Raw genomic sequence first — 13,626 nt, forward strand, 5'->3', positions numbered from 1 at the left:
GTTAATCGCTCAGAATCTTGCAGGCCGTAGCTACTGGGCCACAGAAATCATGGTTGGCAGGTTCGTAGATGGACCCCCTGGGGTCTGGCGGGCTCTCTGCAGCCGCGGCTGGGTCAGGGGCCACCCTGACTCAGTCTCTCCTCTCCACTTCTCCCTAGGGTGCTCCTGGCAACCGTGGGTTCCCAGGTCAGGATGGTCTGGCAGGTCCCAAGGTGAGTCGGGGCACAGGGGCTGGGGTCCCCACATCACTGGTCACATGGCTTTCTGCTGACCCCCTGCCTCCTCTTGTGTAGGGAGCCCCTGGAGAGCGAGGGCCCAGTGGTCTTGCTGGTCCCAAGGGAGCCAATGGTGACCCTGGCCGTCCTGGAGAGCCTGGCCTCCCTGGAGCCCGGGTAAGTAGCAGAGCTGCTTTTGTCCTCGGCTTCTGACTTTGAGCAGACCCCTCATGCCCTGCCCCACCTGGTCCCTCCGCCCCTGTGCTGCCAGGTTTGGGCGGTCCTGAGGCTGCCCTGACACCCATCCTCTTCTCTCTCCTACACAAAGGGTCTCACTGGTCGCCCTGGTGATGCTGGTCCTCAAGGCAAAGTTGGTCCTTCTGTAAGTCCATCATCTGGGGTCATTGGGAAGGGTTGGGGAAATCCTTGGGGAGGCAGATGGGAAAAGAGACAGGAGCTGGGTAGGGGCAGCCCGTGAATTTTGAGAATTGAGGGGGGGACAGATGGTAGGTACTAGGGTCAGGTGTGGCCTGTGCGGTGGCTGTGAGTTCTGAAGATGCCACCCCCTCGTGCATGTGGGCCTTCTGTTGGAGGAAGACAAAGCACGATGTGCACTTTCAGGGACAAAACTTACAAGCGAAGGAGCGCCTTGTTGCCGATGGGGCCTGTGTGGGCTGCTGTTTGCGAACTCGGTCAATCCCACGTGCTGTCTGTCCGGCCAGTGCCCAGCCCTGAGCCTGCTACGTAGTAGCGCTTAGTAGATACTGGATGGACAAATGTGGTCGAGCGTCCGTGTTCTGAGAATGGTGTCCTCTCTTTCAGGGAGCCGCTGGTGAAGATGGTCGCCCTGGACCTCCAGGTCCTCAGGGGACTCGCGGGCAGCCTGGTGTCATGGGTTTCCCTGGCCCCAAAGGTGCCAATGTAAGTAATCACCTGCCCTTCCATTTCCTTCCATATGGTGCTCCTACCTCCCTGCCCCTGGGGAAAGGGCTGGCCCTGAACAGAGTTATCCCAAGGGCCATGATGAGCGAATCCATGGTACCCCGGGCAGCTTGGACCTCCACGCCCCGTAGCAGTGAACGTGATCGGGGGAATCCCAGGGCTCTTTAGAGCCCTTGGGACATCTCAGCCATGACGTTGATCCCCGGGGCAGCGCTATCAGTTCACACCTCTGAGCATAAGAGAGGCGCTGACACTTGGCTCTGGCCTTTGCTGTCCGCGAGGCAGTGACCTCAAGCCCCAATCTCCCAAGCTGGCCGTACCCCCACTCCCACCAGAGCCCTCCACCTTATGGCCCTGCACTCTTTCTTCCAGGGTGAGCCTGGCAAAGCTGGTGAGAAAGGACTGCCTGGTGCTCCCGGTCTGAGAGTAAGTACCCTCCCCACTGCCCACGCCTTAGCGTTTGTGGGACCCCTGCAAGGAGAGGGCAGCCCTATGGCACGCTTCTGGGGCCCCTAGTTGGCAGCGTGGATTCCTGCGGCTGAGCCCATGCTGCTCTGGGAGTCCGCACGGGGAGACTTCTGATCGCTGACAGCAGCCCAGAGAGATGGAGGAGGCTCCCATGCTGAGAAGGACCGAGGGAACGAAGGGGGCCGGGAAAGGACAGGAAGGGAAGGTGTGGAAATGGAGTTCAGGCAGGGGATCATCTAGAAACTCTGGGCCACAGAGTACACCTGCCTGGTCCTGGGGTCTGTAGAACTGAAGAAGAGTGTATCATTACATCACCCCTTTCTCTCCCCTCTAGGGTCTCCCTGGCAAAGATGGTGAGACAGGAGCTGCAGGCCCCCCTGGACCTGCTGTAAGTACCTGCCCAGCCTCTCCAGGTGGCCCGTGGGCAGGAGCTCTGTGGGTAGAGGTGGGGAGTAAGGGAGCTGACAGGTGTGGATCTGGGCTGATCCAGGACACCTGAGCCAGCCTGAGCTGAGGCAGGGCGTCCCAGGAGGCAGCCTGGACCCCATCGGGGTTGTCAGAGGACAGCGAGGCATGCACACCCTGCTTGGGCAGGGAGGCAAGGTGTCACCTGCCCTCCCGCGGGCCGGCCCCAGGCCCCTGTAGGCCTAGATGAGGCTCCCAGATTCTCTGGGGGCTGGCTCAGCTCGCCTTTGTCTTCCTCTGCAGGGACCTGCCGGTGAACGAGGCGAGCAGGGTGCTCCTGGGCCATCTGGGTTCCAGGTAGGCGGCTGGATCCCATCCACACGCAGGGCTCTGGGGCAGCAGCAGTGCCCCCTTGAGGGGGACCCAGGGATGAGTCTTCCCTGAACCCCCTCCCCTACACCTGCTCTCGCACTGTGCTGGCCTCCCTGCAGGGCGTGGCAGCAAACACACTCCTTTCCTAACCAAGTCACTTTGGCTTCTAGGGACTTCCTGGCCCGCCTGGTCCCCCAGGTGAAGGTGGAAAACCAGGTGACCAGGTGAGTTTGGGGCTCTTTGAACCTGTAGCCTGTTTAGGTGGGAAGATCTATTCTCATGCCCAGGAGGCAAGGGCAGGAGTGGGCACAAGGAGCCCCAGGAGGCCAGGGAATGTCCAGGACCTGCTGCCCAGGTCTGAGCTCAGCCCCCAGCGGGAGGGCAGCTCCGCCGAGGATCTGGGACAGAAAAGCCTCTGCTCTCTCACACATCCTTCTTCGTTCTTCAGGGCGTTCCTGGTGAAGCTGGAGCTCCCGGCCTCGTGGGTCCCAGGGTGAGTGTCCCGTCCACTATTTCCGCGCGGCCTCCTTGGGCCTGCTCCCTCCCGTGTGGTTCTGCCGTGCATCCCAGCACAGCCGTCCTGGGTCTCCTCTCTCTCTGGGCCTCCGCCCCATCTCTCTTGCCTGACTCCTCCTTGGTGTCTCTGTCACAGGGTGAACGAGGTTTCCCAGGGGAACGTGGCTCTCCAGGGTCCCAGGGCCTCCAGGGGCCCCGCGGCCTGCCTGGCACTCCTGGCACTGATGGTCCCAAAGTGAGTGAGGCGGGTTCTGCTGGCGGGGGTCCTCTGGGCTGGAAGGGGAGGGGGCTCAGGGGGGATGAAGATGGAAGGAGGGAGGGATGGAGGATGAGACAGAAAGGGGTCTGGGCAGAGGAGGAAGGGAAGGAAAGGGGGCTTGGGGCCTGGGGGGCCCAGGGGAAGTGCTGCCTTCCACAGACTCCTCTCCCACCGCAGGGTGCAGCTGGCCCAGGTGGCCCCCCTGGGGCTCAGGGCCCTCCAGGTCTGCAGGGGATGCCCGGTGAGAGAGGAGCAGCTGGCATCGCTGGGCCCAAGGGAGACAGGGTGAGTACCAGGCTGAGCGCGCTTCTGCCACAGCTGGGCTTCCCCACACTCCCTCCCGCTCCCCACGGCACCAGGCGGTGAGGGTCCCCGTTACCCTCTTGAGGAACTTGGAGACCGCTCCCAGGCTCTCCGTTTGACCTTGAGTGACATCCTGCCCTGACACTTCCCTCTCTCACTTCTGTTACTCCCCGTTACCCACCCTGAGACTGCAGCAAATCCTTGGCCAGGCTCTGAGCTCTGCCTGGAGCCCCATTCAGGGGGGGCACTGAGCCGGCAAAGGGGATCTTCGAGTAGCTCCCTAAGGTGGCCCGTTTTTCTCTATCCCACAGGGTGATGTTGGTGAGAAAGGCCCCGAGGGAGCCCCCGGGAAGGATGGTGGACGGGTAAGTGGATGCTGGCTGCAGGCTCCCTGGGGTTGGGATGGGGACAGATGCAGGGGACCTCATGCACTCAGGGGACAGACGGGCAGCGTGTGAGCGTGGACTCTGCTCCTATCTCAGTTTTGTGGGCTGGGCAACTACAAGGACTTCCCTGTCAAAAGTGGGGGCCCCAGGGTGAGAGGGAGCTCTGGGGGCCACGCGAGGGTACACCAAGGTCTGTTGGGTGCGGCGTCTCCAGGCTCCCTGTTGGACTCCGCGTCCCTGGCTGCCTCTCCCTGCCCCTCACTCCGCCTTCTCTCCCCCAGGGTCTGACTGGCCCCATTGGCCCCCCTGGCCCGGCTGGTGCCAACGGTGAGAAGGTGAGTCGTGGATCCCTTTCCTCGCTCTGCCTCACCTCCCCCAACGAATCTCCTTCTCATCTCCTGCCAAAGACTGCTCTCTCTTCCCCTCGCTCGATACCTGTCGGCCTCCTGCCTTGCAGCGGCTGCAAGGAGTGGAGGGTGGGGGCTCGTTCTTAGAGGCAAAGTCATGGCTGTGTGCACCACCGAGGGAAGCAGTTGGATGGGGGTATGGGTGTCTTCAGCAAAGGCCCCGAGTAGGTGCAGGTATGGCCAAAGCAACAAGGGGAGAACACGCCACGGGTCAGAGGGGAGACCAGAGCCCCCGTCCCCCCGTCAGGGCTCTCTGGATGCACTTTGCTCTGGAAGGGCCCCCTCTCACCCTACATCCCTCATCCTTGGCTTTTGTCCACCCCCCCCCCCACCCGCTGACCCACTTTAGGGAGAAGTTGGACCTCCTGGTCCTTCAGGAACTGCTGGTGCTCGCGGCGCCCCGGTGAGTATCTGCCCCTGAGCCTGGCCCTGCAGGCCCCCCCCCCACCCCGGGCATGGCTCCCACCCTGCCCTCTGGGCCTGGGGGTGGGAGGAGAGATGAGAAAGGAAGGGGGAAGGCACGTCCCCCCCCATGATGTGATCAGGGTGGAGGGCCTTCGGGTCCCCAGATCCTCCGACCGTGAGAGGCTTCCTGACCTGGGTCCCTTTATTTAGGACGGAGAGCCTCCCGACCCCCTTCTCTCTGAGGGTTACTGTGCAGTAGGCTAGGCTGGGCCAGAGCGGGCTCTGGGCTCACAGGAGGGAACAGAGCAGGCCGGCAGCTGAGCCTCACCCCTCCCGGCCCTCTTCTCTCACAGGGTGAACGTGGAGAGACTGGACCCCCCGGGCCCGCTGGATTTGCTGGTCCTCCTGTGAGTATCTCTGTCCACCCTCCCTCCCTCCCTCCCATGCCCTCCACTCTGGCCAGCTCGAGTCATTCCCAAAGGACACCTTCCCGCCTGTGGGGGAGGGAAGGACAGGATTTAAAGAAGAGGGAAGTGGCTCCTCCGCGTCCACATCTCCACAGCGATGTGACAGTCCTACCCGAGACTCGGTGTCCAGGCCCAGGGTGGACGCACACACTCACACAGTCTCTGGCCCCTTTGCCCGCACTCACTGGCCTCCTCCTTCCCGGAACAGGGTGCTGACGGCCAGCCCGGTGCCAAAGGCGAGCAAGGAGAGGCTGGCCAGAAAGGTGACGCCGGTGCCCCGGGTCCTCAGGGCCCCTCTGGAGCTCCCGGGCCTCAGGTGGGTAATGCTGAGCTCCCCCCCGAAACCGCTCCCACACGGTAGGCGGTGCTGGGTCCCGGGAGAGGGGCCTGGGCAGGCAGAGGTGGCTAGGAGGCCTGGGGCTGCCCGCCTGTGTTTAGGGCCCTCCACCCAGCAGACCCTGGAGCCTGCTGCTGCAGCCACAGGAGGGGAGGCTGCAGGGAGGAGGAATTTGTGCTCAGGGGTAAAGGTTCAAGGAGCTAAGCTGGCCTTCAGAGCTGCGGGTGTGGGTGTGGGCGTGTGGCTGGGGGCCGACGCAGGGTACCAGCCGCTGGGTCTCCCTGAGCAACAGCTGGCCTGGGGCAGAGCGGCCAGTCTCCTGGGAGACCTTGGACTGGCTCTGAGGACACCTGATGGGCCTGCCCTCCCCGAGATCTCCTAGAGCACGAGTCTCCTGTGGGTCGGGGTGGCAGGCCCACCTGTGACAGCCTCTCCAGGCTGGGATTTTAGTGCTGACAAAGCTGCATCTCTGAGAACCGAGCTCTCAGGAGTCCACGGGGCTCAGAAGGGACCCGCGCCCAGAAGCCCACAGCCCTCCCCCGGGGCGACCGGGCCTCACCGTCTCCCTCCTTCCTCCCCAGGGTCCTACTGGTGTGACTGGTCCTAAAGGAGCCCGAGGCGCTCAAGGCCCCCCGGTGAGTGAGGCCCCCGTTCCCACCGTCACTGGGCCGAGTGGAGGGCACTGCAGGGGCAGCGGCTTCTCTCGCACCCACCCCCCCCCCGGGCCTCAGGAAGGAGGTCTGGCCCCAGAGACCCCACCCCACCTCCTTCCCTCTCAGCCCGAGCCCCTCCCACACAGAGCCCATCCCACAGCCGGGGGGAGAGAGGGCGCCCCTACAGCGCTGACTGCCCCACTGCATCCTCCCCCTGCAGGGGCTGGAGGCTGAGAAGCTGCAGCCGCCCGAGGCAGTGGCCAGACCTGGGGCCCTTTCTCCCTCTCTAGCTCTCCCCTGGCTGCCGTGCGCCCTTGCTCCTTTCCAAACCAGCCTATGAGACCCCCGCCCCCAAATTTGATTCTTGGGCCTCCTGAGGGTCTGAGGTCCTCAGGGTCCTCCTCTCCTCACATAGGGAGCCACCGGATTCCCCGGAGCTGCAGGCCGCGTCGGACCCCCAGGTTCCAATGTAAGTGCTGCCCCCGGCTGTTTCCTCCCTAACTCCAGGCATGGGAGGCACAGGCAGGGGTCAAAGAGTCTGGCCCAGTCCCCCACACGTCTTTGTGCCCATCCCCACTCCTGGGAACAGTAGTTAACTGACCACAGGGACCTGCTCTCCTTGCAGACAGCTGGGAGCAGGGCGGGGGGCCCTCTTGCTGGCCACGGGCTTCTGGCTCCGTGGGCAGGACAGGGCTGGTACAGTTGCTTTCGTCGTGGACGCACACTTCTTGAGCACACTGTGCTTTGTAAGGATGTCTGCATCTTGCTCCTGGGGAAAGTCCCCCAGCTCACCAACACTGCCAAGCGCAGAGGGAGCGGGCGCAGAGGCTTAGCGGCCAGGGGTGAGGCTGGAGCTGTTCCTTGAGGACCGGTGGTGGGACCGAGGCCACAGGGAAGGAGGCAGGAGGGAGTCCAGGTCGATCAGAAAAAGGAAAGTGTGCAGAGGCTGGAGAAGCCAGGCTGGCTTGAAGCCAGAGCTCACGGGGGAGAGAAGATGGAAGAGGTAGCCCGGGGTGGGGGTCAAGCTGCCCTTACGGTGGAGGAAGCCCCCAGAGGGTCACCGTGGCTTTGGCAGCCTGGAAGGATGGTGAAGGGTGAGATGAGTTCTCACGTCCCGCATTTGCTCCTTCTAGGGCAACCCTGGACCCCCTGGCCCCCCTGGTCCTTCTGGAAAAGATGGTCCCAAAGGTGCTCGAGGAGACAGCGGCCCCCCTGGCCGAGCTGGTGACCCTGGCCTCCAAGGTCCTTCCGGACCCCCTGGCGAGAAGGGAGAGCCTGGAGATGACGGTCCTTCTGTAAGTCCCACCCCAGGCTGGGGAGCCCAGGGCCAAGGTCCCTGGAGCAGAAGTGTGAAGGGCACGTGGGCTCACAGAGCCCAGAGTGGGGGGAGCACGACTGTGGGACTGCCGGGGGGGGCGGGCGCTGCAGAGAGAAGTGTCCTGACCCCTGCAGTGGGCAGCTGCCACCTCACGGAGGGGCGGGGGGCGGCTCCGTGTCACTTCTCAAGTTCTCACCTCCCTCCTCTCCTCCCTCAGGGTCCCGACGGTCCTCCAGGTCCCCAGGGTCTGGCCGGTCAGAGGGGCATCGTCGGTCTGCCGGGGCAGCGTGGTGAGCGAGGATTCCCCGGCCTGCCCGGCCCATCGGTGAGTGGGGACGCCCCTTCCTCCGGGCGAGCTGGGCCCCGCCTGGCTCAGGTGGACGCTCTTCACCTGGTGCTCTCGGTGGCCTGGCCACCCCGAGGCTGCCACCGCTCCGCACCGTCTGAACTGACCCGCGGTCAGCGCCCTCCCCAGAAGGGCTCCGAGGGACCTCGGAGCGAGCACTCATCCTCCTTGTCGCTGTCCCCCAGGGTGAGCCTGGCAAGCAGGGAGCTCCTGGAGCGTCTGGAGACCGAGGTCCCCCTGGCCCCGTGGGTCCTCCTGGCCTGACTGGTCCTGCGGGTGAACCTGGACGCGAGGTGTGCAGTGGGATCCACTGTGGGGTAGCCCGTTCTAGGGAGAGGGGAGCCCTGGAGAAGGGGGTGACAGATAGGCCGAGCCCAAGCGCCCAGATGTGATGGGAGGGTGGTGATGGGAGAGAGAGGGCACGGAGACTAAGAGCTGGGCCCACGGCGGGGAGGCAGGAGGAAGCTGGCTGAGGAAGCTTTGGCTGGAGGGAGGGCACAAACCTGGGCTCCTGAGGGAGGACGGGAAGCAGAGGCGGGGATGGTGGGCAGCTCTGATGGCGTGTTTCCCTTTGCGCAGGGAAGCCCTGGTGCTGACGGCCCCCCTGGCAGAGACGGTGCAGCTGGAGTCAAGGTGGGTATCGGGGTCTCACTCAAGGTGAGTACGGTGGGGCGGGGAGGACATTCCATTGGCCTGGCAGGGCTGGGGTCAGAATCACGTCTCTCCTTGCCTCTTCTGGAACGTTCCTCTCTGAGCCGGAGACCTCTCTCCTGACAGGGTGATCGTGGTGAGACCGGTCCCTTGGGTGCCCCCGGAGCCCCAGGGCCCCCTGGCTCTCCTGGCCCCGCCGGCCCAGTTGGCAAGCAGGGAGACCGAGGAGAAGCTGTGAGTATCTTCGAGTCAGTAAAAGCCACGGTGGAGGAGGGTGGCTGCGTGGGTAGGGAGTGTTCCACCACCGCCCTCCCCCACCCCAGGCCCTGGGCGCGTCCCTGTCCTGACTGTGCTCTGACGCTGCCCCCACTCTCCCCACAGGGTGCACAAGGCCCCATGGGACCCTCAGGACCAGCTGGAGCCCGGGGAATGCCAGTGAGTATCTGAGCGTCCTGTGCTGGGTCCCCGACAGGCAGGTTCAGGGGGCAGCAGGGACCTGGGGCCCCTTGGCGCGGGTGAGGCTGGCCTGAGCTGACCAAACCTGTGTCTTTGTGTCTTGTTCCCAGGGCCCTCAAGGCCCCCGAGGTGACAAAGGAGAAACGGGAGAGGCTGGCGAGAGGGGACTGAAAGGACACCGTGGCTTCACTGGTCTGCAGGGTCTGCCCGGCCCCCCTGTGAGTGCCGCAGGCTGTGCTCGGTTCCCCAAGGCGTCCCCCTTCACGGAGCCCACTGGCGTTTCCCATGCTGCTAAGGCGGCTGGGGATCGTCCTGAGAAATGTGCAGGGCCTCCTCAGGGTTGCAGGGAGAAGCACATGGAAGGGGCGCAGGGGCGGGACGTGTATGCGCTCCCCCAACTCCCAGTATATATACGTATTCAAGAAGGCCTCCTGACGTGGAAGATGGGGCCCTGTCCGTGCTGACCTCTGACCTTTGCCTCTTCCTGCTGCACAGGGTCCCGCTGGAGACCAAGGGACTTCTGGTCCTGCCGGCCCTTCTGGCCCCAGAGTAAGTGAGACGGAGTGAACCCTTCCTCCGGGGTGGGACCAGGGTGCTGGTCAGGTGTCTGGTGAGGAGGGAGATGTGGCTGCTTCTGGGGAAGCCTCGGGCTCAGGCGCCTCACTCAGCAGCAGAGGTGGGACTGGCTTGGTGACACTGTGGCCAGAGAAGTACCTGAGGCCATAGGACGACCACGAGTGCAGCTCTCGGCTGTCAGACAGACTCCCTGGGAATAGGATTTTACAAAGGGGATTGTAGGGAGTGAGAGAGCCGTGAAGCCGTCCTGCCGGTTCTTGGCCACACGGAGAGCAGCGTGGGGTTCCATGACTGAGAAATGGGAAGACTTGGGAAGAGAGCAGCTATGAGCCTCACCAGCCTCGGCTTCTCCCGGACCTTCCCTTTGTCGATGGCTCTCTTCTCACTGTCTTTCTCCTTTCCGGTCTGCAGGGTCCTCCTGGCCCCGTCGGTCCCTCTGGCAAAGATGGCGCTAATGGAATCCCCGGCCCCATTGGACCTCCTGGACCCCGTGGACGTTCAGGCGAAACTGGCCCTGCTGTGAGTGTCCTTCCTGCCGTCTGGGGTGCTCCCGGCACCGGGAGGCTTGAGCTCTCGGATGCGAAGGGCTTCTTTCGGGGCATCAGCCTGCAGCTAATGTGACAGCATCCTTTATCCTGGGAGCTCCCTGGAAGTTCAGAGTCCATGAGACAAAGAAGAGAGGGGCCAATGAAAAAACAGGGAGCATTCTATGGTTTTCTTGGTCTTGGCCTGCTCCGCGCGCGGAGACACACACACACACACACACACACACACACACACACACACACACACACACACACACACACACACACACACACACACACACACACACACACACACACACACACACACACACACACACACACACACACACACACACACACACACACACACACACACACACACACCACCCCCCCCCCCCCAATGGGACTGGGAAGAAGACATCCTAGTACATTCTAGCAGGAGGGGATGGACACAGGAGGGGCGTCTCCCTGTAATTCCTGGCTGATTTCTCTGTTTCCTGCTGCAGGGTCCTCCTGGAAATCCTGGACCCCCTGGCCCTCCAGGTCCCCCTGGCCCTGGCATTGACATGTCCGCCTTTGCTGGCCTAGGCCAGAGAGAGAAGGGCCCCGACCCCATGCAGTACATGCGGGCCGATGAGGCAGCCGGCAACCTGAGACAGCACGACGCCGAGGTGGATGCCACGCTCAAGTCCCTCAACAACCAGATCGAGAGCATCCGCAGCCCCGAGGGATCCCGCAAGAACCCCGCCCGCACCTGCCGGGACCTGAAACTCTGCCACCCCGAGTGGAAGAGCGGTGAGCCCGGGGGGCAGGATCCCCGCCCCCGCTGGGCACGGCCCCCTTCAGAAGGAGGGGCAGAGTCGGGCCTGGAAGGTTCTGGCACTGGTGGTGGCTCCCCCATTTCACAGCAGAGAAACTGCAGCCCTGGTCCCGTCCGGTCATGGCCACATGGTGGAAGTGACTTCAGGGTAGAGTTCCATCCACCGGGCAGGCCCTGCTCCTGTGCCTTTGCCTGCCCCCCTGTTTAGCCCTGGACCTTCCCATCCGGGTATCCTCGCCCGGATCCCTCCCTCTCCCCTCCCTTTGGCCGCACGTGGCCCTCACACCCTGCTCCTCTGCCCCTGGTGTCCCCATAGGCCTTTCTGTCACCCCAGGCAGGCCTGGCCCTCTCGGGAGCGTGTGTCTGTGCCTGTCTGAGCCCCGATGGGGGGTTGCCTCTCCGCTGCAGGAGATTACTGGATCGACCCGAACCAGGGCTGCACCCTGGACGCCATGAAGGTTTTCTGCAACATGGACACTGGCGAGACCTGCGTCTACCCCAGCCCGGCCAGCGTTCCCAAGAAGAACTGGTGGAACAGCAAGAGCAAGGACAAGAAACACATCTGGTTTGGAGAAACCATCAACGGTGGCTTCCACGTGAGTCCCCGCGTGCTCTAGGCCAGGGACGGCGCATCAGAATCCCCCTCTGCTTTCTCCCCGGCAGTCTTTAGCGCCTTGCTCACATTCTCACTGGATGGGGGCTGGGGGAGAGTTCAGGGGAAGAAGGAAAGAGGAGGAGGGGGATGTTTTCCCACTTCGAGGTGGAGGAAGAGTCCTCGGAGGCTTGCTCCACTCCCCGGAAGCAAACGTGTCTTCCCAGTGACCCCTCCCCAGCCCCCTTCAGCTCCTGCAAACCCCGCTCGGAGGGCCCTGTCCCGCCCGGGCCTCACGCCACTGCTGTCTGCCCCTCCCAGTTCAGCTATGGAGATGACAACCTGGCTGCCAACACCGCCAACGTCCAGATGACCTTCCTGCGCCTGCTGTCCACCGAGGGCTCCCAGAACATCACCTACCACTGCAAGAACAGCATTGCCTACCTGGACGAGGCCGCTGGCAACCTCAAGAAGGCCCTGCTCATCCAGGGCTCCAACGACGTGGAGATCCGGGCCGAGGGCAACAGCAGGTTCACGTATACGGTTCTGAAGGACGGCTGCACGGTGAGTCAGGCCGGCTGGGCCGCCAGAGAGATGAGCCGCCTGGGGCCCCGGGCGACAGCAGGCAGAGGGCTGGTCCACAGCAGGCATCGTGGCCCTAAAGGGGCACGAGCGCCGACGGGCTACGTGGGATGCCACGCAGAGCGACAGGTGAGGGAGAGGGGCGTGTTGTTCTGTCCCCTCCCCTCCCTTGGCTCAGCGTGTCCGGTGACTTGGAGGAACACTCATGCGACGTGTGTGGGCCTCTGCCCTCGCAGGCTGGGTCACTGTGGACAGTGGGGAGGAGAAGGGCAGGGGGAGGAGGCCCTGCTGCTGAGGACTGGCGTCGAGGCGGAGGCCAGTCCAAGAGAGGTCTAGGCCCCCCGCGTGTGTTCGGTTTTGGGGTCCAGGGCAGCTGGCACCGGATCGTAAGGCATCCGCCGACTCTCCTCTCTTTCTCCCCTAGAAACACACCGGTAAGTGGGGCAAGACTATGATTGAGTACCGGTCGCAGAAGACCTCACGTCTCCCCATCATTGACATTGCACCCATGGACATAGGCGGGCCCGAGCAGGAATTCGGTGTGGACATAGGGCCTGTCTGCTTCTTGTAAAAACCCGAACCCAGAAACAACACAATCCATTGCAAACCCAAAGGACCCAAGTACTTTCCAATCCCAGTCACTCTAGGACTCTGCACTGAATGGCTGACCTGACCTGACGTCCATTCATCCCACCCTCTCACAGTTTGGACTTTTCTCCCTTCTCTAAGAGACCTGAACTGGGCAGACTGCAAAATAAAATCTCGGTGTTCTATTTATTTATTGTCTTCCTGTAAGACCTTTGGGTCAAGGCAGAGGCAGGAAACTAACTGGTGTGAGTTAAACGCCCCCGGGTGACTGCCCCCCAGCCCAGGCAAGAGAACCCCCCCTTCGGGTGCCGGGCGCAGGAACTGTGTGTGTCCCACACAATGGTGCTATTCTGTGTCAAACACCTCTGTATTTTTTAAAATGTCAATTGATATTAAAAACAAAAAAATTATTGGAAAGTACATATTGGCTTGTGCTTTGTGCTTTATTTGTCATTAGTCCTGGAGTCTGTGGGCAGGACAGAATCCTCTTTCGTAAACTTTGGCACCAAGTGGAACCCAGGGGTGAACTAGGAACAGAGACCGAGGTTTGGGAAGGGAGGCACACGAGAGGGGGCGGCCTTGTTCCTGAGCATAAGCCCAGACACACCTCCAGGCGGATTAGTGCAAGAGAAAAGATGCTCTCTGAACTCCGACGGGGAGGTGGGGCCTGTGTCGTGCCACTCGGGAGAGACCAGAGACGCCCCGAGGAGGGGGGGGGTGCACGGTGCCGGGGGGGAGGGCAGGGGAGGGAATCCACAGAGGCCCAGTGCACCAGTCAATCTATTTATCTGTATCTTTCCCTCAGACTTCAGTTCAAGCAGAAGTGTTAGTGCTGAACGCTCGCCCCACCCCTCATTCCTTTTTCCCGGCCCCCGTTCCTCACTTGCTGGGCTGGCACCTAAAGCTTCCATGGGTGTCTTCTCAACACACGGAGGGACAGCCGGTCCCTTCGTGCCTTCCAAAGACTCGTGTTATGTGGGGCAAAAATGAGGAGGTTCTCACCTTTTCCACTAGAGGGGGCTAGTTCCTGACAAACTA

At 62.7% G+C, this 13,626-nt stretch overlaps 1 protein-coding gene across 1 annotated transcript in view; it reads left to right on the forward strand.

The window, feature by feature from the left end:
- Positions 1-12,571, forward strand: part of COL2A1 (collagen type II alpha 1 chain) — a 30,202-nt gene extending 17,631 nt beyond the window's left edge. The window contains exons 24-54 of the mRNA XM_060305680.1: positions 159-212; positions 294-392; positions 544-597; positions 1,038-1,136; positions 1,530-1,583; positions 1,960-2,013; positions 2,334-2,387; positions 2,573-2,626; positions 2,851-2,895; positions 3,055-3,153; positions 3,355-3,462; positions 3,792-3,845; positions 4,148-4,201; positions 4,623-4,676; positions 5,032-5,085; positions 5,354-5,461; positions 6,064-6,117; positions 6,551-6,604; positions 7,269-7,430; positions 7,671-7,778; positions 7,985-8,092; positions 8,379-8,432; positions 8,577-8,684; positions 8,832-8,885; positions 9,017-9,124; positions 9,402-9,455; positions 9,894-10,001; positions 10,513-10,801; positions 11,235-11,422; positions 11,740-11,982; positions 12,425-12,571. Of these exons, the coding sequence (XP_060161663.1) occupies positions 159-212; positions 294-392; positions 544-597; positions 1,038-1,136; positions 1,530-1,583; positions 1,960-2,013; positions 2,334-2,387; positions 2,573-2,626; positions 2,851-2,895; positions 3,055-3,153; positions 3,355-3,462; positions 3,792-3,845; positions 4,148-4,201; positions 4,623-4,676; positions 5,032-5,085; positions 5,354-5,461; positions 6,064-6,117; positions 6,551-6,604; positions 7,269-7,430; positions 7,671-7,778; positions 7,985-8,092; positions 8,379-8,432; positions 8,577-8,684; positions 8,832-8,885; positions 9,017-9,124; positions 9,402-9,455; positions 9,894-10,001; positions 10,513-10,801; positions 11,235-11,422; positions 11,740-11,982; positions 12,425-12,571 (2,937 nt within the window). The remainder of the gene's footprint in view (positions 1-158; positions 213-293; positions 393-543; positions 598-1,037; positions 1,137-1,529; positions 1,584-1,959; positions 2,014-2,333; positions 2,388-2,572; positions 2,627-2,850; positions 2,896-3,054; positions 3,154-3,354; positions 3,463-3,791; positions 3,846-4,147; positions 4,202-4,622; positions 4,677-5,031; positions 5,086-5,353; positions 5,462-6,063; positions 6,118-6,550; positions 6,605-7,268; positions 7,431-7,670; positions 7,779-7,984; positions 8,093-8,378; positions 8,433-8,576; positions 8,685-8,831; positions 8,886-9,016; positions 9,125-9,401; positions 9,456-9,893; positions 10,002-10,512; positions 10,802-11,234; positions 11,423-11,739; positions 11,983-12,424) is intronic.
- Positions 12,572-13,626: the final 1,055 nt, after the last annotated feature.

Source organism: Globicephala melas, chromosome 10 (genome assembly GCF_963455315.2).
Source record: "Globicephala melas chromosome 10, mGloMel1.2, whole genome shotgun sequence".
NCBI classification, from domain to species: domain Eukaryota; kingdom Metazoa; phylum Chordata; class Mammalia; order Artiodactyla; family Delphinidae; genus Globicephala; species Globicephala melas.